The sequence below is a fragment of the Chiloscyllium punctatum genome, chromosome 27 (genome assembly GCF_047496795.1).
Source record: "Chiloscyllium punctatum isolate Juve2018m chromosome 27, sChiPun1.3, whole genome shotgun sequence".
Classification (NCBI taxonomy): Eukaryota; Metazoa; Chordata; class Chondrichthyes; order Orectolobiformes; family Hemiscylliidae; genus Chiloscyllium; species Chiloscyllium punctatum.
In genome coordinates, this window is record NC_092765.1 from 27,514,085 (window position 1) to 27,542,031 (window position 27,947).

The following is a 27,947-nucleotide window of genomic DNA, read 5'->3' on the forward strand; positions in this document are numbered from 1 at the left end:
ATTTCTTTTGAACAGAACTTAAAAACATAATCGTGATTCTGCTATTCCCACTTACAACTTCTTTAAACCCATCTTTGTTTCTTTTACTTGTCACATTGCCATCATATGCCTTTCACAATCTGCTCTTTCGTCATTTTAATGTATCCTGTCTTTCAGACTGTTGCAGACCTTTTGCTTTCATTCTTCCCTGTTCTTTTTCTGCATCTTTAATTGTTTATAACTAGTTGCACCTCTAACTATTTTCTACTTCCAAGAAAAGATCACCACCCTTAAGATTTAGTACTGTTTCTCTCGATGTGCCTGACCTAAGTGTTTCCCAGCATTTCCTGTTTTTATTTGGATTTCTTACATCTGCAGTATTTGCTTTTGTACTGGGCAGAGATTGGCAATTGTAAAAGTCTTCAAAATTAGAAGAGCAAATTGATTATTTTATATTTTTTTGAGAAAAAAAATTGTTTTCCAGACTCTTTTTATTTGTCTACAGTTAAGAGAAAAAAAATCCCTTTGTAAATCACTATTGCAATTTTGTTCAGTTTTGAGTGTCTTGATTTCACATGGTTAGCCAGGTAACGAAAACATTTATTTGGCTGGTACCCAACATAGCCTTCAGTTTTGAGAGAGATTGAGAGAAATGGGCTGTTTTTTTTTCTTTTAAAAAGAATATTGGGAGGAACTCAAAATTAAGGCTTTGATAGTGTATGTGAGAGATAAGCTATTTCCGCTGTCAAGGGATTGAAAAATTGGAGGGCAACATTTTGAGATATTGCAAAGACAAAAGGAAAGATACTGTGATTTGGGTTTTTGGATGTAGCGATGTTCACATCTGAAATACCCATGAAGAAATAGTGGCAGAATCCTCATGTCTGTCCTTTTAAAAAGTAAATAAATTCTCGAACATTTTAAAAGATGTGAGTGACACTGAACAGCACTTTCATAGAATTAGCATTAGCATAATGAACCCATTTGACTTGAGTACTGTAACTTAATTGCTTCTGGATAATAATAATGGGTATCTTGCAGCATGTCTTTTTGAATTCGAGGACTTGAGCGCAAAAATCTACCCTGGCACTTGTGTTGTGGGAGTGCTAAATTGTTGCAAATCTTTTGCTTGTGATGTTAAACAAAAGCCCTGTTCGCTGGTTTGGGTGCTTATAAAAGATCCCATGGCATAATTTTCATTAACTTAGCCTCTTTAATCACAAGCTCTGGCCAAGGTTGCGTTTCTGAGCAAGTTGAAGTAGTTTATCATGGTCTCAATTCCATTTTTTTGTCTAGAATCCTGAAAACAGCAATCTTATTTCTCAATTTTCTCTTTCCCAATGAAGCAATAGCCACTTAATTGCACCATATAAATAAATGCCTCAGCTTTGTACCATCTGGTCCCTTCACCATTGTTCTGCTGTTATCCTCTGCAGAGGTCACCAGAACTCAGTATTCTCAGGCAACCACAACCATGATTTACAAATTAATGGAATTACCTTTCTATATTGACATTTTTTAAATAGATCCCAATACAATCTATTTCACTCACTGCTCTGAGAGTTGTCACAGTGATCTTGTCAAGGTGGCAACTATACTCTTTCTGATTATTTTCATTGTCCCCAATATACCTGCTGTGTAATCATTTGCAAGATCTCACCTTTTTAAGCAATTGGAAAGAATGTTTGTGTTCTTCATCAATCTATGAGACCAACCATAATTTTTTTCTTTTGTTTTCTTTCTCCTGATGTTCAACTGTAGTTTGAGGTATGATATTTGATGAAACTCTGGGACTAGTTTTTCTTTTGTGTATCATGAAATCTTTAATTTAGAAGATGTCAGGGGGAAGAGGTTCTTGGAGTGAAGAACGAGCAGATCATTGGTGGCCATGCCGAAGAACATAAGATTTTGGTATGTAATGCCAATTTGTGCCTTGTTAATAATATTGTCCATTTCCTTTTGCAGAGTCAAGTTTATCTCTACCATATCACCTACCGCAGCCAAAAACCATTCACGACTTTTTCAAGAAACGACCACGACCAGCTTGCCAAGGAAGTGCCATGTCATTGCTCAAGTAAGGGCACTTTATAGAGAGATCTCCCTGTAGGATAAAGAGGAAAGCTACTATGTCAGATATGTCTCCTGCACTTACACAAAACTCCAATTCCCCATATTTGCCACCTTATTTTTAGTAATTTCATAGTTTTGTAATCCAGACTTGTGCCATTCACTAAATTATTGAGCAAAGTTACTTTAGATATTTAAAGTTGCTTAATCTTCATTTTGGTCCTCTTTATTCCATGACTCTAAGACTTTCAATGTTTTGAAGCTTTGATTTAAACGGATGACATTGTACTGAAATAATTACTACTCTGTACAATAGTATTTCAGTGGAAAAATTCAATATTCTGAAACCACTTCAGATTATCCAAGAAATAGAGGCAATGTATGCAGTAACTCTTTTCAGTCACTAGATGTGTTCATGTGATTTGCAACCATACAATGTATTTGTTTGCTGAATAGCAAAACATTTGTACTCTATCTTTTATTCTCTTGAAAAGTTATTTAATTTGTGTTTTCAAGAATTTAAATACATTCGATTATTGGAGAAGAGAACTTTGTTTTATAGGTTAGTTCCTTTTGAGCATCTCCAAAGTTCTTGACTATCGATTACTTTGCAATTGTGATTAGTATAATCATTTCAGTGCTGTAGTTTCAGAAGTCTGTCATAATGTGTCAACTTTAGTGCAGTAATAACATGCTTGCCTCCAGTTTGGAAAAGATTGTGGTGTTCAAGTCACTGTCTATATACTTGAAAACAGTCCAAAGATATGCAGGTTAGGTGAATTGGCCATGCTAAATTGCCCGTAGTGTTAGGTAAGGGGTAGATGTAGATGTAGATGTAGGGGTATGGGTGGGTTACGCTTCGGCGGGGCGGTGTGGACTTGTTGGGCCGAAGGGCCTGTTTCCACACTGTAAAAAAAATAATAATCTAATCTAATTATCTGACCTGGCACTCGTAAAACTGAAAGAGTGCGACATGTCGGCGACATTGCTTTTCAAATGAGATGGAAAACAAAGGTCCTGTTTGCTTGTTTGGGTGAATTTAATAGACCTAATGACAATAATCAAAGTCCACTGACTAGTTGAGATTTGGCCATCAGATTTCTCTCCGCTGCAACTGTGACAATACTTTAGTTGTACTTTAGTGGTTGTGAAGAATGTGAGATGCTGCATAAATAAGGTTCATTCTTAAATGGGTGTGGGAGTACAATGTAATCATAGTTGGATGTGAATTCATCTCATTCTCCAGGAAATTTAGATGGGAATAAAATTAATTATACTGTCAAAGCTATTTGAAAGCAGAATGCAATGTATTTTTTTGAATTGTGCAATCTTTCCTCTTTCTAATGCTGCCAAGAAAAATCATGCACCTTTTCATTTCTGAATTAATGCCTCTGAATAATAAGAAATGTTCAACATGTTCTTGTGTAAACTGTACTTTCAGATTGATCTCTCCATCTTTGTCCCAAAAGTAAGTTCACTGTGTATTTCAAAATAACAGCTGCCTTTGGTTTTTCCAGTGTGGCAATGAAATGCAGATGACCCTTCTTATCCCAAGTACTGGATTGAAAAGCTGCTTGCTGTGTTAGTTTGTCCAAAATCAAGCAACTAAGAGAAATGTCATAACTAAGGTTTTTGCTGTCCCCAAAATCCTGTTATGGAAGAACAGCTTAGTTGGTGCACAACATGTGCTGCAAACTCTGTTCAGTTCTGATATTTTTTTTTTCTGTTCTAAAGTTATGCAGGGTATCACTAAAATTAGGGCTTGACCAAATTGTTTTGTAATTTGTGTTAGTCGTTCGCAAAAAAAATTCTTTATAGATTTATGCTTTATTTCAAAATTGTCCCTGGTTAACATTGCTTTAATTTTAAAATGTTAATTTGGATTGTGGCTGACGATGCACAATTTTCTTACAGATCAGCTAAGTATCAATCCTGCTTGCTGCAGGGCACCTCAGAGATCCCAACAGAGATTGAAAATATAAATACTGTTCCTCAAGATCATGGACTCCTTGATCAGTTGTGTAACAATGAAAATGTCACAGCTGTAGATACTTCAGCTGTAGAAGAATCCAATTCGAACAATTCAAATAAAGAAAATATTTGTCCTAATCGACCTGAATGTGAAATTCAGGTAGAAAAGCACAAAGAACCTGTTGAGATGTTAGAACAACCCGATATTTCCACTGACTTGGAAAGCAATGGAAAAGACTCTGTCAATGCCGAATATAGCACAGAACATGACAATTACTCTTTCTGTTTGGAACTAACTGATGAAACTGGGTCCAGCGATAGACAACCAATGTTGCCTGAGAATCCTCATGAAGAGGTTGATAAAATAGTACCTGATTCTGTACTGAAGCTTTCCAGTGAAATACAGAGAGATACTGAAGAAGTGCATAAACAGTTAGAAACTACTTCAATGGTCAAACAACGAAAATCCAAATTGGATAAGTTACGGGTGCTAGGTGTAGACCTAACATTGAAACCTCGCCTTTGTGCAGATGAGGGTGCATTTGTGAACTTGGAAGAGCCCAAAGAAAACAAAGGTTGTCTTTTTTTTTCATGTCGTATTTACTAAAAAGTATTGAGGTTTTAAGCCAAGATAAAGTTTGTGCTTGGGAGCTGTTGCAACAAAAATGATAGGCCTGTATTTCATGTTTAGCAGCAAAGCAACTTTTCCTTGTCCTGATCTCAAAGAAAAATCTGCCTCCAGTGATCTGTCAGCCTCTGCGGCATGTATTTGCCTTTTTCTGAGGTTGGCTTGATTCTGGTGCCAAGTCAGTTGTCCACCTTGGTAAAACAACCCATTCAGTATGAGGTATTGCTTTAAATTACAAATTCCTGGAAGTAAAATAAACTAACTTCCTCATCTGAAAATTTTATAGGCTTTGAAATAAATGATTGGGACATAATAAATGGAATTGAAGTAAAGTCTAAAAGCTCTTAACATTGTAAATATATTCTAAAAAATGTCTCCAACAACTGAATTCCGTGTTTACATGGTGCTTTAAGTTGGTGTTGCTTTTTGCAGAGCAAGCCCTGACCGTTCTGCTTCTTCACTGCTACAAAGTCCAGGCCTATCATTTCGCATTTCTTTTCTATCTGATAATCGTTGCATAGCAGTGCTACAGTGTGATTGAAAACATTGGTGAAGGGGGTGGTGGCAGCTCAATACCCCATCGAGTAAATTCCTCATTCTCACATATTGGTAAGTGGAGCTGCTTACCACCTCCAAGAAGGCAGGCACAGTCAGGGAATCAGTCGTTCAGGATCATTTTTGAGCACCTTTTTGGCCTAAGTCGTCTTAAAGGGTTGCAATTACATCTTGGAAAGTGTGTTGCAAAAGTTTAGATGATTTAAGAAAAATTATGAATGGCAACTTATTTGTCAATATTTGTTTTGAAATAGTTGGTGGCCCTGAATTAATTCGATCCATTCAAAGAAACCTGTTGGTGATGTGATGCACATGATTTGTAAGGAATGATACCTAAAATAATAGGTTGCTCAAAGTTATTGGTTGATATAGAATAGAAGATGATATTTGACTCATTGTGCTTATGTCTGCGCTTTGAAAGATCTATTCAGTTTGTTAGTTTCTGTATGGATGTGGCAGGAGCTTCATTAATAATTGTTACCAATCTTTTGGACTTTGCATTCCAGATTATCATAACTTGCAAAATTTTAACACATTTGTTGCCATCTGCCTTAAATCTGTATTTGATAATACCTATTGAGATTTCAGATGTAATTTTTGTTTATAAATTTTATATGTATGTTGAATGAGTATTTTTGCTAAATTAGTCAAGTGAATCTTTACTGAATAAAAGCTAATTCAAAACAGCTTGTTTCCTACTGTTGATTACAATATTTCAATATCAGTATAAAGGTGACTTTTGTTTTTATTTTTAGAGTTGCAAGCATTAAAGGAGCGTTTTCTGAAACATGGCATCAAGCCTGTTAAACAGAACCAAGAGCGCCGTGTAGAGCTTAACACAATTCGGAAAACGATTGATGCTGATGGAAAAGAAGATCTGAAGGCAGATTTGGTAGTGGTAACCTTGGGCACAAAAGAAGTGGAGGAATTTGGACCAACAAAACCAGGCAAGTATTCCAGTAGATAGAGAGAGCTGCTGATTAATCTATAGCAGAGGTTTTCTTGGGGTTTTTGAATAAATCTTAACTATTACTTCTGCATCCATTTATTGTAAACATTAATGGTTTTTGGTGGCTATTTGGGGACTGTATGGAGTCCATTTTTAATGTCTCAGAATTCATTTAGATTTAATTCCCTTTCACTGTTTTTTGACTGGTGCAATCTATAAAACTACTTAATGGATTGAAATTCATTATAAAATATTTAAATTGACCTCCTGTTAAGAGTTTAATTTTGAATGTATTTGTTTCAAATGTGGTTGCAGATCAGATCTTTTAATTTAGAAAGTTGAACAACAGATTAGGTCATGGAACAGAATGAAGTAAAGATTTTGATTTTAAAGTGAAGCCAATACTGAGACTTGTTGACTTTTTCAAAAAAAACTGAAAATATTTCTCAAATTCCATTTGCATTGTATCTTCAACTGTGCACCAACATTTATCTTGTGTTCGTTAGCCTGCTCGGTTTAGTGAAAACTATCAGAATGCAGGCAACATAATGATGTGTCAAGTAACTCAGAAAGTAAGTTTCTATTGTGCAAGTACCTTGGAATTAAGAGCACAAGAAGCTGCTTTTTGTTTTTGGTAAACAAAATTTTCTGAATGGAGTAATGGACAACTTATATAAAGTGTTGCATGTTTAAAAGCTACTTTGCCTCTTAAGATTGTATCTTTATTGCATTGTTCAGGTGAAAAATTGCAAGTTTTGAAAGCTAAACTCCAGGAAGCCATGAAATTGCGTCGTGTAGAAGAACGTCAGAAACGACAAGCATTGTATCAGCTTGACAATGAGCAGGGCTTTGAGAATGAAGAAGATGAGGAAGAAGAACTGACAGAGTCTGAAGAAGATGACCATGAGGTATAACTTCAAAATATTTTAATTTGACATGATCTGAAATACTGATAAGATGAAAGCTGTGAATGGAGATGTAATGGTATTTGTACAAAGTACTATCCCATTTGTATTAACATTTAAATAAGATAGCTCTTGTTTTTTTTTAACCCTATGGCGAGAAACACAATTGGCGGGTTTCATGTGCTTTAAGTGCAGTCTTCGTATTTTAGAAGAGAAGACTTTCTGCATTCCAGAGGGATTCTTGTCCTCCAATCTATGGACTGGGAATGTTCTAAATTGTTTGGAACAGATTAATGCAGGAACCATCAAATTACAGTTCCGCAGAAGGAGTAGACTTGAAAGCAAATTATACATTAATGGGAGAATTAAACATATTTCGGATGCTTTGTTTGTGTTGTGGCCTCCATTTATCATGTCGTCTTATTTTATTTGCAATGATACTAATGCCTTTGCATTTGTCTTAGACTGTAGAATTTCTGCTTGGTGATGATGATGCAGGAGTGGAAGCAGACAATGATACTCAGTCTACTGACACAGCACAAAGTAAGTGAACCCTATCAAAGGGCAGTTTCATCTGTTTACTGTGTTGCCTGTAAAAACCAGCTTGTTTATGAAAATGACCTTTTTGTCTGTAGGACTTATGTTTACACATCGCTATTAATTCTATGACTTTTGACAAAATTTCATGTTGTATGTGGTGGCATTACTCTGAGATTTATGGCTAGATTTGCCACGGATGTTTGTGGGGCTGGGGAGGAAGAGGTGCAGTTGCGTGATTAAGCATCGTAAGTTTGGGGGAAAAAAAGAAAGAAACTTGTTCCTTGTATCCAATCTACTGTTTTAATGGGATGGACAGATTAACACTTGTTTCTTAGTGGTACTTTTTTTAAAATACGACACTAACAAGTGGAGCTGAATGCTTCCCTGTTGTTTTCTCTGTGAATTACCTCAATTCATCAAAGTTAACTTGCAAACTAATTGGTGCCTTTTTTTTTCTGTAGTATAAATTATAATAGAAATTAGGCACTTTTGGATTTACTCCTGATGAGTGCAAGATGAAAAGTTTCAGCAATATGACTGTCTTTTCAGCAATATTAATGTTTCTGGTTTGGCTAGCTTTTAAATACTCTCCAATCCTGTTCTGTTGACTTTTCCAGCTTCAGAAAAACCGAAATACAAGTGATCTGTTTTTGTTCTTTTGTGTTGTTTCACTTGTGTGAAACATTGAATCTCTAGCTTGCCTTGCAGGATCTTGTCTTGCATGTTTTATAACAGTTCATGCTGATTTTGGTACTCTCTATTCCATAGAGAAGTATTTATCTCATAGATATATAACACGTTTGTTATTCTACATTGAAAAGTATTTCTCAGAAGTCTTCAAGTGACTAATTGAAGGAAAAGTCAAGGAAATTGAGGGGGGTATTGTGGAACCTTTTATTACCTGTCAAACTTGTCACAAAGTAAAGCTGAGAACTCACTTTATACCATCACCAAAAGCCTGAGTCTTAGTCACATAAATGTCACAGTCCAGGAAAGATTCTACTCATCTGAATTTATCAGTTACTCTAAACTTTAAATTGTTAAATAATTGTAGTTTTACATTCCAATAAACTGATCACTCCGATCAATGTGCTTATTTATAGAATGTTAACGTTACGAAGCTTAACTTAATGTGTCTGAAGGCACCAGATCAGGTCTCAGCTGCATCTAACAGTAACTGTTTCATTTATTATGTGCAACAAAAGTTATCTCTCATCACACCCTTCTGATGCTTTATTTCAGATCAAAGTATAGTAACCCAGAAGGAATCGACACAAACTCCAAAACCTATAGCCTTAGAATTTTCACAGGCCATAAAAGCTGGTACTGCTCCTTCCTTTAAATTGAGGTAATTTATTGATGCTTTCAGCCTGATTTATTCTTTGGAGTTATTTTTTGTACTGCTAGAAAATGAAACGTGCTATTTTAATATGGTCAGTATTATGACAATTAACTGCAAATGAATAAAGAAAGTGGTGATACTGTTGCAATCTAGTTTTGTTCATTATGTGTCGTGTCTGCACAATTTATCCAGTATGCTACTTAGAAATTCGTACTTTTTACCTTGTCAGAAACACATTCTTAAATGCTTTGTAGTCATCTTAGATTTTTGATTACTTATAAAAATGGGTTTGTTTGATTTACGATACATTTGTAATTCTGCCTTAGTTTAAATCAATTTATTTGAATTGTGACTGTTTTTAGCTAATTTGATTCTCCAAAAATATCATTTTTGGACTAGTATAAATAAATATAGCTGTTTGGAGTGTTCATATTACGTACAATAAGTGTTTTATTGGAACTCATTCACTGAAAAATGGAAGAACAAATATTCTGCCAGACTCTTTCAAGGCATCAAGATGTTCAGAATCACTTGTAATGATTATCAAAGTAGGGAGAATTTGACACTCTTCCTTGTGTTTTTGTTTTTCTGGATTGGAATGCCTAATTGAATTCTAGTCAGGAAAAGCTCTTCTTTTGGTGAAAGTCAGTGAATTATATGCCTAACAGTTATAAATGTGCTTGGTTTTACTGATCTAGTATATAATATTTTTCAGCGAACAGACTACTTGCAATAAATTGAGGCTACAGCTTCAACAGAGTCCACCGAAAGGAGATAGCAAAATTGGTAATTAGTTTTAATTTCTGTTTAATGACTTACTATTACTAAAAACCTTACAACTTTAAAAACGTACTATCAATTTATTTTAAACACCTGTAACCTAAAGCTCTCTTCTATTTTTGTTCCTGTCCCTACTTTCCATCTAGTCGACCAAAAGTAATGTTTACAGCTGAGAAAAAAATCTTTTTGCCATTTTCTCTGACCTGTTGGAATTCAACTTCATAAAGTTTCTTTAAGTTCAATCAAAAACTGATTCGTATGCAAACAATTTTATGGGAGATTGTAGTTCTGAAGATCGCAGCTTTCTCTGGTACCTCCTTCAGCTGATGACTTGTGAGAGTGTGAATGGTCAGAGTAAGTAACTGGCCGGCAATGGGAACAGTTAACCCAGTGGCACCTGGTCCTCTTTGCAACCCGATTTTCAAGTGGAGAAGCTGAATTGTAGACAGAATTTTTTTTTTCTCTCGTGGATTTTGCTTCTTGGCACAGATGTTGCTTTCAATTTTAACATTTCATTAATCAAACTGAATTATTTTACACTCTCTTTGTGCTGAAATACGGCTGGATCTGGTCCTGGTGATTTTACTTCATTAGGAAGTGATTGCTCCTTCTATTACCGAAGATGAAAACCACCTATAGTTGCTATTTCCATGTAGTTCTTTTTAAATATAGGAGGGGAAACATGGCTACACAGAGCAGTGAGGGACTGACAATTGAACAAGATGTTTTTGTAAGTGAGAGGATGTTTTGACATAAATTGCTTTTGGTATTATGTTTCAGATGAAGATGATTCCACTTCGCAAGCCTCAACAACCAAGGAAAACAGTCATAACAGTAGCTTTGAACTCATCGGGTCAATGATTCCCTCCTACCAACCATGTAACAAACAGCCAGGCAGATTTGGAGTTGCTATGCTTGGAGGATTCCGATCACCATCACCTAACCTCTTTAATCCAAACAGTCAGTTCAGAACAAGCTTCATCAGTTCAGCATCCAAGGTAAGTTTGAATTGCAAAAGTTAAGATTTCAGTTTGAGAGCAGACTTGTTGTTTTTCATCGGAGAACTGGCATTGGCTCCAACGCCAGGTATGTAATATATTTTTTGCTTTTAAAAATTGTGCCTTTGCTATTTTTCTTCATTCTATATGAGATGAGTTCATTGTTAATTGGCGAGACCATTCCAACGCTAAAAATATGTCCTTTTTTTTTTCAAATGTGCATTTTGATATTGCACTTCAACACAAATCTTTGCTTGCTAAGCTCAAAAGGTGGTTATGAATTCCTCATCAGTATTTTCCATTCTTTCAGATAGGGATGTAGACACTTTGTTTGTGCAGGAAAAGTACTGTATAATTTGCTGAAAATATTATTTGTCTGTGTCTTTTTACCAATAGAGTTCAGGAAAGCTATCTGAGCCCTCGATGCCAGTAGAAGATTCACAAGATTTGTACAATACATCTCCAGAACCAAAGAACTCAACTGGTGAATCTCAATTCAGATTTTCTCTTGAAGATGAAACTCAAAGCCAGTTACTTGATTCAGATGGGTGAGTTTCTGTATTCATCTGACAACCATGGTAATGGGAGTTAATTTGTGCTCTGAATCTTAAATTATATTCAATACTTCCACATTTGCCAAAGTTGTAACTTTGTCTCTGTGCTGAAATACAGAATGTTTAACCTTTTTCTATTCCATACTATTTAAAATTGCATTCCCAAAATAAATGTTGGGCCACTTTGAAGTGTTGCTTGTGTATTAAACCATACTTGAGTGTATTTTCCATTTTACTTTGCTGTACATGCACAGAACATTATGTACTTTACACCTTCAAAACAATAATTGAATAGAGAAGCAACTTCTAATAAGCTTAACTCTTCATAAATTATAGGTTTTTGAATGTGGGCCATCGCAGTAACAAGTGGCAGCTGTCGAAACGTCAACTGCTTCTAGATAGTATGGATGAAAATGCAATGGACGCAAACATGGGCGAGTTGCTGGGTTATTGTTCAGGAGAATTTAAATCTCAAAATCTTGATGCAACAAAGGAAAAGAGCAAAGAGAAAGAGCAAAATTTTGACGAGTTGCTTGAACTTTGCTCTGGCAAGTTTCTATCTCCAGGTACTCCTTTTTTGTTTTAAATGTCTTCTGTTTATTGGTGTGTTTTGGAAGTGACAAGAGACTGATGTTCTAACTTGAAGTATATAAAGTTCCAGTGTTTATCCTTATTTCGCAATATGAACTAGGCAGATACAAATTTGAAACACCATTTTCTAGTCACACTGAGGTGACATTAATGAAACATTTCTTGCTTCTCTGTAGCAGAATCTTCATCTTCCATCTCTTCTGCTGTAAAGGATCAAAAAACAGTGACCACAGCATCAGATGATCTTATGACTGAGGTGCTTGCACTTTGCTCAGGCTCTTTTCCAACAGACAAGTAAGGGAAAACTTCAATTCCTCAAAGCAGAGTCTTTATTTGAGCCCTAGGTTTTCTAGATCAGGAGCCCTTTTCAACATGGGCTTCAATATTATTCTGAAATAATGAATACTACTTTTTCTTTGGTCTTCTAAATTTCTATTTAGGGAAGAAGATAAGGAAAATGAAGATGGCCAGTTTCAACTGCTAACAGATGATGAAGTTTTTAAGAGTGAGGTGAGTGAATGTAGATTTGAAATTTAAGGAAGTGATTTTAGTTCAAATTTTGAATATTAAAGTTTCTCGCTAGTTATCCCAATTTTAAGCATTGGTCTCCGGCAGCTTTCCAGTTAAGGTATTGATACAAATGGTCTCCTAAAGATATACTTTATTCAATATTTGTGGGCAGGTGGGATAAATGCAATCTGAAGCGTGTGCATTTTCTATTTGTCTAATGGCCCTTTCTTGGAGAGATATTTAAGATTGAGCGATAAGAATGATTTGAACAATTTTGGTTGTCTTGTTCACATGAGAAACGCCAAGAACAAAAGTACTTCTGTTTACAAAATAATTGGTTTCATTAGTGTGCAGTAAGATCATTTTGGGGTAATTGGATAAATGATAGTCATTTGCTATGTCTGACTAGACATGTCAGTTCTGTAATAAACCTATGTGACAAACCTGATCTCTTTCAAAAAGGAGGCTTATATTTTGGAAACTGGGCATTTATATTTAGAGTGTCATTGATGATAACTCTTAGATTATAAGTTATTTAAAAGGAAGTAGCAAAATTTGAGATAAGCATCCGTTTGCCATGTTGAAATGTAAGCGATGAGATAATTGGTTCAGTATCATTCTCTAACCTCAGAGGGGATCTAAAATTATTTTGTAGAACAACATTCCAGACTATCCAGTGTCTTTTTCGTAGTATGCCTTGTGTAATGTTTTTTTATGTAAGCAAGCCCATTGCTTCAGCTTTGCTTATTAATACAAATAAATGATATTTGTCAAGTTGTGCCATAAAGTGCAGAAGGAGGCAATTCAGCCTATCAAATCTGCTCTGCCATTTGATGAGGTTACGGATGATCTGATAATCATTAAGCCAATTTTCCTACCTTTTTCCCCCATAACCCTCTATCGCCTTACTGATTAAAAATCTGTCTCCAAGCCTTGAAATGTTAATGATCCTGTTAAAAAGGTCTCTTGACCGCCTAATGTGTGGCATCTTATCAAATGCCTTTCGCAAACCCAAATAGGTCACATCCACTGGTTCCCTTTTATCTCTTCTGCTTGCTAACTCCTTAAAAGAATTACAGTTGGTTCTGCTATAACACCCATTTCCTCAACACAAATTGGCTATTATAATATTGAAGAATTTAGGCCATTATTTGTCAAACACAAACTTTCCTTCCATGTATTGGTTATAACGCAATTCTGGTCCCATTTGGTTTAAATGGTGCCACTATCATGCAATTTTCTTATAACGAGGTATCGCACAGAAATTGATCGCTTTATATCTGAACATACTGTATAATTTGTCAGGCATGATATCCCCTTCATGAAGTCATGCTGACTCCATTTTATTTTATTCTGCATTGCTAAATGCTGTGGTATTACATGCTCTATCATAAGCTCTAATATTTTTTAATCGATTACACGTTAACTAGCCTACAGTTACTCATTTTCTTGTCTCCTTTTTGTTTCCAAAGCCTGAGGTTCTTCCAGAGTTGAAGGAGTCTTTAAAGATTGAAGATTGCTACTAATGCATCCATTATTCCTGTTGCTGCTTCCTTTAATATCCTTGAACCCATCAGGTCCAAAGATGTTATCAGTCTTTAGACTGACTAGTTTCCCCAGCAGACTTTCTCTCTCGTAATAGTTTTTTTTTCTCTCTTTTATCCCCGTTACCACTTGATTATTCAGTATTTTTGAAACCATATTGTCTTCTACTGTAATGACTGCAAAGTGTTTACTTATCTCCTCTGTGATTTCCTTGTTCCCCACTCTTATTTCTCCAGAGGGTGTCCATTCATTTTGACCTGGCTTCCGTTTTAATCTATTTATAGAAGTTCTCTGTCTGTTTTGACATAACTTGGAGAGTAAACTAATTTTTGTTTTTTCCATCTTTATCTTTTTTAGAATCATCAAAAGATGATCAAAAAACTTTCCCAGTCACCTGGCTTACCACATGTCTTTGCTTTATTATATGTTTTTCTTTCAATTTGGTGCAATAGTCTCCTATCTTGGTTAACTGTGATTGCTTTATCCCCTTCCTAGAATCATAGGACTACATGTTTGCTGCACGCCATGTTATTCTTTGTTCCTTCAAGTATTTTACTAGTTAACTCTGCCTTTATTACTTTGTAGTTACCCTTTTTGAGTTTAGGACAGTTTTTTCAACCCAAGCTTCTCGCTGTCGAACTGAAAACAATAGTCTACCATTTTAGGGTCACTTTTTCTAGAAGATCTTTATTTCTCAGATCATACGTTAAGCTTAAGCATTATTCCACATTACCAGACCTTTAATAGACTGAACCTGGTTGGATAGATAATGTATCGTGTATTCTCCTGTGTATGTTCCTGAGTATGTTCTATGAGTTCTTCATGAACTACTTGCAATTGGATTTTTCTCAATCTACCTGAAGTTTAAAGGCAGCAATGATTAAGGTATTGCCTTTATGATCGTCTTGATTTTATGCACTCCTATCATACCGCTACAGCTAGTAGACTATAGAAAAGTCCCATCATTGTCATCTTGCCCTTGATATTTTTTAACTTCCAATCATATGTATTCTGGACCTTCTGATTCAAACTGAATCATATGCTGCTTTAGAACTGGTTTGACTGCACAACATATCAACAATATGACTTTATTTTGTGCCATAATTTTCAAACTTGTATGGATAGATTTCAGAATTTGTTTTTAAAATTTTCCCTGATTTGAGATGACCAATTGCCTTTACATAATTTAAAATGAATATCTCAACATCTCTGTTCAAGGGTGAGGTGGATACTGTGCCAAATAAGGTATAGGAGGACAATAAATAAATGAAGAGATTTGAGCTGGAGACTTTTTAAGTAGATACTTCAGTGTAAGGCTTAAGGCAGTTGAAAGCACCAGGGCAAGCAGAGTGCGGATACACTGACAGTTAAAACTAAGTTAGAGGTTTTAGGGAATGTATTTGTAGCAAAGATGATGCTGAGTAATAGCCGAAGGTGAATATGAATGCTTTTAAATTGTTGAGATGTTGACTAACTGGAAACTGAGAAAACAGCAAGGAGCTGGGTGCTAAATGAATAGAAATTGGTGCACCATGTGACGTTTTGCTTGAGCTTACACTGAGACATTGTAAGATAGGGAAAACATTGAGTATAACAGTACTGTGGATGAAGAAAGATTTGATGGATTTCTTACATCTATTTGTGATGGAATCTCTTTTAAAAGCCTTATGTTGTGAGCAACCCTGATTGAGAAGAAAATAACCTGTAGTGTCTTGGAGAAATTCAGATTCGAAACCAAAACTTAATTCAAATGGACGAGCATGTTCATTTCGAATAGGCAACTGTGAATAGGCAAATACATCCTTTCTGCAACTGCTTCTGTTATGTGAAGAGACCTTAGTGAGTACTCAATGGCTGCAAGCCACTTTTTGGTTAAAATACTTGGGTTGATTGTTTGCTGCTGTTGAATGGGGAACCAGTTCAAACCCTTCAAGAGTTGGAATTCTGCTTGAGGAATGACCCTGCTTTGAAAGATTTGAGGCAAAATTAATGCCGCTCCTGCTTCTTGGAATGCTGAGTAAATGTGCAAGATCTATTGTATCTGCTTTAATGTGTAATTTGAGACTTATAATTGCTTGCCGTTTGTCTTGATTAGGTACCCTTGATCAAATGCAGAAAAGTTTATTTGAAAAAAAACAGTTCACGCTGTTTTGGTCAGGGGTACTCTAGTTACTGAAGAAATTGCATTAGTATAGCATGTGATTGGTCACGCACCACCTCGAATGAATTCATATAAAGCAAACGAATAAAATGTAACTTGTTTTGTGTGGTATTTTTGTTTTACAAAGTGATGAGCGAAGAAAGATGAATTTATTTAATTTCTCTGACTAGGATGAGAGAAGTGTTGAAGAGGAAGATGATGAAAAAGTGGAAGATGAAGAGCAACAGATGGCCCGGGAAGTTCTTAGGAAGCGCAAATTGTGAGTATGAAAGAAATTGTATTTCCTCCTCTTCCCTCTAAACCACAGCTACATCTTGGAATATATTTCTGATGTATATTTCCAACATTTACTGCTTTCATCGTTGTTTGTTTGATTTAATTGAAACATTTCCAAGTTTTGAACACTGAATCTTTTCAGCTGTGCCCTGTTGAATTCAGGGGAGGCGATTGAATCGTGGTATAATTGCTGAACTGTTAATCCAGAGAGCCAGATAATGTTCTGGCACTTGGGTTTGAATTCTGCTACGGTAGATGGTGGAATTTGAATTCAATTTTTTAAAAAATCTGGCATTAGGAGTCCAATGGCTATCATCAATCCATTGTTGATTGTTGGAAAAAGCCACCTGGTTCACTAATGTCCCTGAGGGAGAGAAACTCCCATCCTTGCCTCATCTGGCCTCCATGTGATTGACTCTGAACTGCCCTCTGGGCAGTTAGGGATTGGCAATAAATGCTAGCCGAGCCGGTGGTACCCTCAACCCATGAATGGGGGGAAAAAAATCAATTTTCTGAAAAATAAATTTGACTTTGGAAGAAGGCAATATCTGGCATGTTTTGCTTTTGCGCCTTGGAATGGTCGTGATGCCTATAGTCAAATAGCCCGCAGATGTCTTATTCCAGGCTCCCTTCTGAAACATCACCATTTGCCTGAGCATTGTATGGGCCATGTTTCCAGCCATCAGAAGAAATGTCATGCTTCTCATTTCAGTATTATGGCAGATTATTGGTTGTTTCAGTCCAATTGTGACTCTAATTTTGAAATTATTTTGTAGGAAATTAAAAGATTTTGTTGAGGATGAGGCTGAACTCTCTGGCAGTGAGGTGGCAAGTGATGACGAATCAGATGCAGAATCTGATGACTATGAAGAGGATATAATTGAAGAGGAGCTTCCATCAGATGAGGAACTGCAAGAACAAGTAAACAAAATTCACATGTGAGTACTTGCCAAATGCACAGGGCAGTTTTCTCTCTATTGTTTTGGGTAATGATTAAGGATCAAGTAAAGAATTTGATCATTTCTTGGATCAGATCGGATCAACCAAAAGATCCTTTTGAGAAGGATAGAATATTAGACCTGATCCCACAGTTCAATGTGAAACTGAGTTGAATATAAGTAAGTCTGTCTGAAGTGTATGCCGCGTGAAGGGTGTCTGCTTACTCCTGCGCAGATGGTGCCAGCGATTTCACGTTGCCACAATAGCCTTTTCACCATATTGCACATGCATGAATTAACTAGCATCAGCCATGGTGGAGAACAGTTTTCAGGAGTAATGGACCGTTGCATGTTTGTCAGGTCCAAACTAGAGGGAAAAAAAAACAGATTTCAGCTCTTACTTTCTGTTGCCCTCATGATGTTCAGGGGAGTTACTCAGACTGATGCAGGGTTGGAAGTTTATGATGCTGGGCCCACTGATATTCATGCTCAAAATTTGTTAAAAGCATTCCATTGCTTTGCTGTGATGTCAGAAGTCACATGACACACCGCTATACTACACCAGCCACCCACCCTTTGTCTTTGAATTTCAGAAGGGGCTATGCTCCAAAAGTTTGTATGATTTCAAATAAACCTATTGGACTATAACTTGGAATCGTGTGACTTCTGTCCACCCCAGTCCAGCACTGGCACTTCTACATCATTGCGGTGATGTGGAATTGCAAATTTGTGTTTGCACGTGAGCGTTCATGGTGCCACCTAGTGATGGCATTGATGAATAAACAGCCTCTAAAGAATAGAGAAGTAAAATTAAAATGTCTGGGATATGCTTTTGTGGAATCATGCATGGAAGTTTAGAAGTTGCAATTTCTGTTATTCTGCTTCTTTGCAAGTTGTGATAAGATTGAATTTGAGTGGTATAATGCAGACTCAACATTGAAATTGGTGCAATATGAAAAGTTGGGGTACTGGCCCAAAAAAAATCAAGTAAAGCTAGGATAATGTATTGATATTTTTAAATGGCAAGGTAATTATTTCTTGTAACCTCTCTGACTCTGAAGAACTTAATTTTGTAAATACGGAGTCTCAGTCCTTCAGAAGAACTTCAATACAGTATTGAACTTTTTAACCCCATTTTTCTGTTGTTCTTGCCGCCTCCTCGTGCATCTCTTAAATCCTTATTTTGTTTTTGGTACAAATTAGATTTTAATATTTGCAGTTTTATTCAAAATGTCTTCGGAGCACATGGTGTCTCAATATATTGGAGCAAATCCTCAAAATTTGTACAGCTGATGGTAGAGTAAACGACTGTTGTCCAAAGTCTGGATCGCTCTTTGACTTCAATACGTCTTTTTCATCACATTGAAGATTCACCCAGAATTTCATTTACTCTTTATCGCTCGAAATATGACTGCTGTATGGTCCAGATTATAGATCGATCTTTTGATACATGAATATCTTCATTCGACTGTTGCTATCATGTAATGTCAAAATACTTGTTTTATTTACAACTGGAGTACTTTAATCGCATAGCTATTTCTGGGAGCTCTGTGATTAAATTGCATAGCAAATCAAGTTAGAGAGCTTATTATTTAGTTAATGAACTGGATTAATACTTGCAAGACCACCTAAAGTTAAGCATCGTAATTGGGAGTTTCATTTCAATTTCAGAATGCCCAAATGATCTTCTGAAATAAGCGAGTAGTGAATCATCATTGTTTTTTGCAAACAAAAGATGCATTGCTTGAATTTGAATAATTTGGGACATTTGCCATCCTTTTGGTTTGTCCTCTAAGACTGTAGGCCAAGTGATCTCTTGTCATGCAATTAATCAATACATTTGAGTAAATGGTGAATGTCATAAGTTAACCCTTTAATAAATAAACAAGTTACAATTAATTACAGTGCTTGACACTTTGGGTGCAGGAACCAAGATTGAATTTGCTGTTGATTCCTACTTTGTTGTCCCAAAAGAATTATGTTATCACATAAAGCGTAGACCCTTCAGCCTGTTGAAATTGCTCCACCATTCAATCAGAATGTGCTGATCTGATTTTATACTCTACTCTACATTCCTACACGTTCCCAATTTAATCTTTCACCCACTTAGATATCAAGAATGCATCCATCTTAAAGGTTTTGTTGTCTTTGCTTTTTGAGAAAGGCAATACCAAAGACACACAATATCCTCATGTCTGACTTAAATGAATGACCCTCTAGTTTTAAACTAGAGGGTCATGTAGTTCTACATTCTCTCTCAAAAGGAAACGTCTTTTCCACATTGATCTGGTCAAATTCACTTTTTTATTTTTCAGTTAAGTCACCTCTGACTTCTAAGCTTCACAGGGTGCAGACCTAGCTTGTCTAACCTTTCCTCAAGACAATCCATGTATTCCAGGCATTAGTTCAGTAAAGGTTTTCTGTACTGCTTAACATCTTAACTACGTACGGTAACTAGTACTGCACAGTTCAGACAATGGTTTCACCAATGCCCTGCATGACTTAAGCATCCACCCCCCCCACCCCAGCACATCGTTAATAATAACTTCTAACATTTTCCCTAAAATGAATGTTCAGCCTGTAGTTTGCTGTTTCTGCATCCCTGCCTTTTTCAATCTAAATGAACCTTCCCTGAATATAATAAGTTTTGGGAAATTAAAACCAATGCATCAACGATTTCACTAGCAGCTACGTTTAAGACCCTAGGATGAAATCATCAGGATCAGGGAACCTGTCAGCTCGCAATTCCAACAAATTTACTTAGTGATGCTTCCTTGATCATTGTAATTTTCTTGATCCTTCTCCCTTCCACTCCTGATTCAGAACTATTGGCAAGGTAGACCAACAGTCTGTTCAATTTGTCTACCATCTCTTTATCTTCCAGTACTAGTTCTCTTTTTTTTTTTCCCTAAAAGACCAACAAAGAACAAAGAGCAATGCAGCACACGTAAAGGACTTTGGCCCTCCCAAGCCTGTACCGACACATTTATGTCCTTGTTCCATATTAAAACTGTCTTCACTTACAGGATCCATATCCCTCTATTCCCTTCCCCTACTCATGTATTTGTCCAAGTGCTTCCTGAATGCTGCTATTGTGTCTGCTTCCACCACCACCACCACCTCTGGCTGCTCATTTCAGGCACTCATTACTGTTTGTGTGGAAAACTTGCCCCACACATTTCTTTTAAAATTTTATCCATCCCCGCGCACCTTGAATCTGTGTCCCCTAGTCATTGACCCCTTCACCCTAGGAAAGTGTTATACTTTCCACTGTATCCATGCCATTCATAATCTTGTAAAATTCTGTCGGGTCATCCCCGAGCTCTTATATTCCAGTGAATACAAAACCAGTTTTTCCAATCTTTTTTATAGCTAAAATCCCCATATCAGGTGACATTCTGGAAAACCTTTTCCGTACCTTCTCCAAAGCACCCACATCCTTCTGGGAGTGTGGTGATCAGAACTGTCTGCAATATTTCAAGTGCGGCCGAAGTTCTATTAAAGCTACAGCATAACTTAGACTCAGTGCCCCATCCAATGAAGGCAAGCATGCTTTTGGCCTTTTTTACTACCTTTTATCCACCTGTGCTGCCACCTTCAGCGATCTGTGAACCTGCACACCCAGTGCTGTCTGTATATCAATACTCCTAATGCTTCTGCCTCTACTTGACTTCCAAAATGCTCCCCTTTTATATTTGACGGGATTAAACTCCATCTGCCATTTTCTGCCCCTGCCTCCAACTGACTTCTATCCTAATGTATCATCTAATAATCCTCCTCATTATCTGCAACTCCACCAATCTTTGTATAGTCTGCAAATTTACTAATTATACCAGCTATGCTTTCCTCTAAGTTAAAGGTTTAGATAGAGAGGAATGTGTTCAGTGTATACAAGACAATTTTCTGATTCAGTCTGTGGATGTACCTACTAGAGAAGATGCAAAACTTGACCTACTCTTGGGAAATAAGGCAGGGCATGTGACTGAGGTGTCAGTGGAGGAGCACTTTGGGGCCAGCGACCATAATTCTGTTCGTTTTAAAATAGTGATGGAAAAGGATAGACCAGATCTAAAAGTTGAAGTTCTAAGTTGGAGAAAGGACAACTTTGATGGTATTAGGCAAGAACTTTCGAAAGCTGATTGGGGGCAGATGTTCGCAGGTAAAGGGACGGCTGGAAAATGGGAAGCCTTCAGAAATGAGATAACGAGAATCCAGAGAAAGTATATACCTGTTAGGGTGAAAGGAAAGGCTGGAAGGTATAGGTAATGCTGGATGACTAAAGAAATTGAGGGTTTGGTTAAGAAAAAGAAGGAAGCATATGTCAGGTATAGACAGGATAGATCGAGTGAATCCTTTAGAGTATAAAGAAAGTAGGGATATACTTAAGAGGGAAATCAGGAGGGCAAAAAGGGGGTATGAGATAGCTTTGGCAAATAGAATTAAGGAGAATCCAAAGGGTTTTTACAAATACATTAAGGACAAAAGGGTAACTAGGGAGAGAATAGGGCCCCTCCAAGATCATCAAGGCAGCCTTTGTGTGGAGCCACAGAAAATGGGGGAGATACGAAATGAATATTTTGCATCAGTGTTTACTGTGGTAAAGGATATGGAAGATATAGACTGTAGGGAAATAGATAATGACATCTTGCAAAATGTCCAGATTAAAGAGGAGGAAGTGCTGGATGTCTTGAAATGGTTAAAGGTGGATAAATCCCCAGGACCTGATCAGGTGTACACGAGAAGTCTGTGGGAAGCTAGAGAAGTGATTTGCTGGGCCTCTTGCTGAGATATTTGTATCATCGATAGTCACAGGTGAGGTGCTGGAAGACTGGAGGTTGGCAAACGTGGTGCCACTGTTTAAGAAGGGTGGTAAAGACAAGCCAGGGAACTATAGACTTGTGAGCCTGACCTCAGTGGTGGGCAAGTTGTTGGAGGGAATCCTGAGGGACAGGATGTACATGTATTTGGAAAGGCAAGGACTGATTAGGGATGTCAACATGGCTTTGTATGGGACATCATGTCTCATAAACTTGATTGAGTTTTTTGAAGAAGTAACAAAGAAGATGAATAAAGGCAGAGCAGTAGATTTGATCTTTATGAACTTCACTAAGGTAATAGACAAGGTTACCCATGGGAGACTGATTAGCAAGGTTAGATCTCATGGAATACAAGGAGAATGAGCCAGTTCTGTATCCAAATGGCTAGAAGATAGAAGACAGAGGGTGGTGGTGGAGGGTTGTTTTTCAGACCGGAGGCTGTGACCAGTGGAGTGCCACAAGGATTGGTGCTAGGTCCTCTACTCTGTCATTTACATGAATGATTTGGATGTGAGCATAAGAGGTACAGTTAGTAAGTTTGCAGATGACACCAAAATTGGAGGTTTAGTGGACAGCGAAGAGGGTTACCTCAGATTACAACAGGATCTGGATCAGATGGGCCAATGGGCTGAGAAGTGGCAGATGGAGTTTAATTCAGATCAATGCGAGGTGCTGCATTTTGGAAAAGCAAATCTTAGCAGGACTTGTACCCTTAATGGTAAGGTCCTAGGGAGTGTTGCTGAACAAAGACACCTTGGAGTGCAGGTTCATAGCTCCTTGAAAGTGGAGTCACAGGTAGATAGGATAGTGAAGGCGGCATTTGGTATGCTTTCCTTTATTGGTCAGAGTATTGAATACAGGAGTTGGGAGGTCATGTTGCGACTGTACAGGACATTGGTTAGGCCACTATTGGAATATTATGTGCAATTCTGGTCTCCTTCCTATCGGAAAGCTGTTGTGAAACTTGTAAATCTTTTCTGAACCCTTTCAAGGATGTTGCCAGAGTTGGAGGATCTGAGCTACAGGGAGAGGCTGAACAGGATGGGGCTGTTTTCCCTCGAGCGTCGGAGGCTGAGGGGTGACATCATAGAGGTTTACAAAATCCTGAGGGGTATGGATAGGATAAATAGGCAAAGTCTTTTCCCTGGGGTCGGGGAGACCAGAACTAGAGGGTATAGGTTTAGGGTGAGGGGAAAGATATAAAAGAGACGCAGAGGGTGGTATGTGTATGGAATGAGCTGCCAGAGAAAGTGTGGAGGCTGGTACAATTGAAACATTTGGATAGGTATATGAATAGGAAGGGTTTGGAGGGATATGAGCTGGGTACTGGCAGGTGGGACTAGATTGGGTTGGGATATCTGGTCAGCATGGACGGGTTGGACCAAAGGGTATGTTTCCATGCTGTACATTTCTATGACTCTATGTAGATCATGAACAGCAGAGGTCCCAGCACTGATCCCTGTGGAACACCACTAGTCACAGCCCTCCATTCTGAAAAGCGTCCTTCCGCCACTACCCTGTCTCCTCTGACAAAGCCATTCTGTGTCCATCTTGCCAGCTCACCCCAATACCATGTGACTTCACCTTTTGAGGAACCTTGTCAAAGACTTTACTGAAATCCATGTAGACAAAATAGCCACTTTTTCCTCAATCATCTTCATCACCTCCTCAAAAAACACTATCAAGTTAACGAGGCATGACCTCCCCTGCATAAAACCGTGTTGTCTGTCACTAATAAGTCTATTTGCTTCTAAATGCTTATAGATCTTGTCCCTGAGAATTTTTTCTGTTAATTTCCCTACCACTGACGTAAGGCTGACAGGCCTGTAAATTGCTGAATTATTCCCGTGACCCTCCTTGAATAATGGAACAACATTGATTATTCTCCAATCATCTGGGACCTCACCTATGGCCAAAGAGGATACAACAATGTCTGTCAATGCTCCAGCTATTTGTTCTCTTCCCTCCCTCAGTATTCTGGGATAGATCTCATCAGGACCCTGGGGACTTATCTACCTTAATCCTTTTTAGACACACAACACCTCTTCCCTTTGAATAGCAACTTGGCTTCAAAATTTGACACTCCCCTCCCTGAGAACATCCTCCACAAGTTCCTTCTCTTTGCTGAATATCGGCACACCGTTTTCCTTTAAGACCTTACCTACCACTTCTGGCTCCATATGCAGATTTCCTCCTTTGTCCTTGAGTGGGTCAACCCTTCCCCTTGCTACCCTCTTGCTTTTTATATATGTTTAAAAAGCCTTGGGAATTCTCCTTAATCCTGTTTGCCAATGACTTTCCATGACCCCTTTTCACCCTTACAATTTCTTGTTTAAGTTCTTTCCTCCTTTCTTTATATTTCAAGGGATTTGTCAGTTCCCATCCCCCTCGAGCTTATGTACAAAGTTTAAAAAGTCACACAACACCAGGTTATAGTCCAACAGGTTTAATTGGAAGCACACTAGCTTTCGGAGCGCCAGTCCTTCATCAGATGAACTGCGACTTTATGTATACTTCCTTTCTCGTTTTGACCAAGGCCATAACATCCCTGGTCATCCAAGGTTGATATAACTTGCCATATCTGTCCTTCATTCTCGCAGGAATGTGCTGCTCCTGAACTCTTATTTACTGCCAATTGAAATACTCCCACATGTCAAATGTGGATTTGCCCTCAAACATCCACTTCCAATCAACATTCTGCAGGTTCTGCCTAATATCGTTATAGCTTGCCTTGTCCCAATTTAACCCAAAGACTGCTGTTATCCCTATCAATGAGTATCTTAAAACTCATTATTACGGTCACCGCGCCTGAAATGCTCTCCCACTGAAACTTCATTTACCTGGCCAGGCTGATTTCCCAAAACCAGGTCCAATGTAACCTCTTTTGTGGTTGGACTGATTACATACTGTCAAGAAATCGTCCCGAATGGTCCTTACAAATTCCAATCCATCCAAGCCTCTGGCATGATGTCCTAGTTGATGCAGGGGAAATTAAAATCACCCACCAGAACAACCCTACTGTTTTTACAAAGTTCTGAAATCTGCTGACAGTCCCTCCTCTATCGCCCACTGGCTGTTGGGAGGCCTATAGTATACCCCCAGCTTTGTGATTTCGCCTTTTCGTGTTCCTGAGTTTTACCCATACTGCCTTGCTGCATGAGTCCTCTGATGTATTCTCCCTCAGTATAGCTGAAAGATACTTCCCCCATCCCTCTTACAGCCCTTTCTGACATACCTGTTACATCTAAATACTGGGACTTTCAGCTGCCAGTCCTCTTTCAACCAAGTCTCCGTAATTGCGATAATGTCATAGTTCCAAGTACTAATCAATGCTCTGGGTTCATCCAGCTTGCCAATAGTACCTCTTGCGTTGAAATATAAGCATTTCAGACCACCTCCCCTGCTTTTTTTCAGCAGCATTTCTCTGCTTGTTCTTCGTCATGTTTGCTCTGGTTTCTGCGTCTCCATTAATTCCTGCATCTACTGTCCTACTCCTCTGGTTCCCATCCTCTGCCACACTAGTTTAAACCCTCCCCAACCATTCTACCAAGTACCCCTGAAAAGACATTAGTCCCAGTCCTGCCAGGTGTAATCCATCCAATTTGTACAGGTCCTACCTCCCCCCAGAACCAGTCTCGATGCCCCATGAATCTGAATTCTTCCCCCTCGCACTATCTTCCGCAACATATGCGTCCTATATATCCTACTGTTTTTACTCTGACTAGCTTGTGGCACTGGTAGTAATCTTGGTTAACAGTTTTCATGTTTTTATCTTTTTGGCTAACTTTTTTTTTGCACAATTATATCTTTGAGCTTGCTGTTACCTTTGACTTTTTAGCAAATCACATAGCGGGTCTATCCTTCAGAATTTTTCTTATTTGTTGGAGCGTATCTTTTCTATACATTTGAAAATATCCCTTTAAATGTTTGCAACTGTAAGCAAGCACCACTGATTGCTTTTTTTTTATTCCATGACCCAACAACCTGCAGGAAAGCTTTGATGGATGAGGATAAACGGAAGTTGCGTCTTTATCAAGAACATTACCTAGCTGATGGGGACCTGCACAGTGATGGCCCAGGTCGTGCACGGAAGTTCCGTTGGAAAAATATTGGTATGTTTTTCCAAATGTCAAATTCATTTACATAGACCAAAGCCTCTTATTACCTGAATTGGGTAGTATAGAACAGACAGGTCTCAGAATTCAGGTACATAATTATTTGAAATTTGTGTCAGAGGTAGACATGGTTAAGAAGGTGTTTAGCACACTTACATTTCAAGGTCTGAGCAATGAACGCAAGAGTAGGGATGTCATGTTGAGATTGTACAGGATTTTGGTGAGATCTCTTCTGGAGTACTATGTGCAGTCCTGGTCACCACCTTATAGAAAGAAAGGATATTATTAAACAGGAGAAAGTCCAGAGAAGATTTACCAGGATGTTGTTGGGAGTAAGGGGTTTGAATTATGGAAGTAGACTGGATAGGCTGGGACTTCTGTCACTGGAGTGTAGGAGGTTGATGGGTATCCTTATCGAGGTTTATAAAATCATGAAAGGCATGGATACGGTGAATAGCAAATGTCTTTTCCCGAAGGTGGGAGGTTTCAAAACTAGGGGGCATACTTTTAGGGTGAGAAAAGAAAGATTTAAAAAGGACACGAGGGGCAACTTTTTTAACACAGTGGTTTGTATGTGGAATGAACTGCTGTATGACTCTAACCATTGGCAAGATGTTCTTGCTCCATTCTCCAGTGGATTATTATTTGTACTATTGTGTGCAGACAATGAAGACTTCACTGAAAGACAGCTGAAGAAAGAAGCAGGAGGTGAATTAAATATTCCTCCTGATTTGAATTGAAAATCAGCTTTATTTTGAGGACGATAAATGTGTTTTATTTCAGATGATTCCTCACAGATTGACTTGTTTCATGGAGATTCTGAGGATGAACCAGAAGAAGAGGAAGTGGATGACGCAGAAGTAAAATGGCGAAAAGATCGATTTGAACGTGAGCAGTGGTTTCGTGAGCAGGTGATTCTTGCACACTAGCTGGTTTTGGTACATCAATTGGGTACACTTGATGTTAATATAAGGTGCTAAAGTATTAATGCTTTTGCCTCTTAGAACATGTTTGCTGTATGATTTACTTCAATATTGCCACATTTTAAAATTAAGATCAGACTTTCTAGCAGGCTAACTAAGCAACATAGTTTTTTTTAAAAGATCCATTGATGGATGTGAGTTGGACTCCAAAAATACTGATCATTTGCAAACATGTTCATGTATCAGGTATCCTCTGGACCCCAAAAGTGGGTTGGAGTGATTTATGGCTTACTATAAATACCATATGGCCTACTATTATCTATCCTTTGTCTGCCTAACTGCTGTTCTCCCTCACTTGCGCTCTCTCTCTCTTGCATATATACCACTTTTTCCTAACTCTACTAGTTCAAAGAAGAGTCACTGAACTCAATGTCAAGCTCTGCTTTGTCTCCATAGATGCTAAGTTTCTCTGGCAATTTCTGTTTTTGCTGCTGAGTCGACTATCACTTTACTTAGTCAACATGTCAAAGCAAGAAGGAATTCTTGCTTATTTGATCGTATTACTGCCATTTGCGATATGAGATACACCTGGCCATTTTGCTGTGTTCGACAGTCAGAATTTCTATCCAATGTAGCTGCCTTATAATCTAGAATCTTCTACACAGATCTGCCTTATGCATACTATTTAGTGAGTTAAGTGCTGCTCACGATGCCTCTCTAGGAAATTAAATTCAGCAATTGCTGGGAAAGCAAATGTCCTTCTGACTTTCAGCACAGTATGTGAAATATGGCCAATTGATTTT

At 37.8% G+C, this 27,947-nt stretch overlaps 1 protein-coding gene across 4 annotated transcripts in view; it reads left to right on the top strand.

Annotated features, from left to right (window-relative positions):
- Positions 1–27,947, top strand: part of LOC140453582 (claspin) — a 63,420-nt gene that overhangs the window by 12,095 nt on the left and 23,378 nt on the right. For 3 of the 4 annotated variants that reach the window (XM_072548388.1, XM_072548390.1, XM_072548391.1), the window contains exons 7-22: positions 1,945–2,053; positions 3,961–4,592; positions 5,956–6,147; positions 6,888–7,057; positions 7,519–7,597; positions 8,837–8,942; positions 9,652–9,722; positions 10,497–10,714; positions 11,111–11,262; positions 11,605–11,834; positions 12,036–12,153; positions 12,300–12,369; positions 16,246–16,334; positions 17,128–17,289; positions 26,097–26,218; positions 27,005–27,132. In XM_072548388.1, the coding sequence (XP_072404489.1) occupies positions 1,945–2,053; positions 3,961–4,592; positions 5,956–6,147; positions 6,888–7,057; positions 7,519–7,597; positions 8,837–8,942; positions 9,652–9,722; positions 10,497–10,714; positions 11,111–11,262; positions 11,605–11,834; positions 12,036–12,153; positions 12,300–12,369; positions 16,246–16,334; positions 17,128–17,289; positions 26,097–26,218; positions 27,005–27,132 (2,648 nt within the window). The remainder of the gene's footprint in view (positions 1–1,944; positions 2,054–3,960; positions 4,593–5,955; positions 6,148–6,887; positions 7,058–7,518; positions 7,598–8,836; positions 8,943–9,651; positions 9,723–10,496; positions 10,715–11,110; positions 11,263–11,604; positions 11,835–12,035; positions 12,154–12,299; positions 12,370–16,245; positions 16,335–17,127; positions 17,290–26,096; positions 26,219–27,004; positions 27,133–27,947) is intronic. The other variant, XM_072548389.1, reaches the window with a different exon arrangement.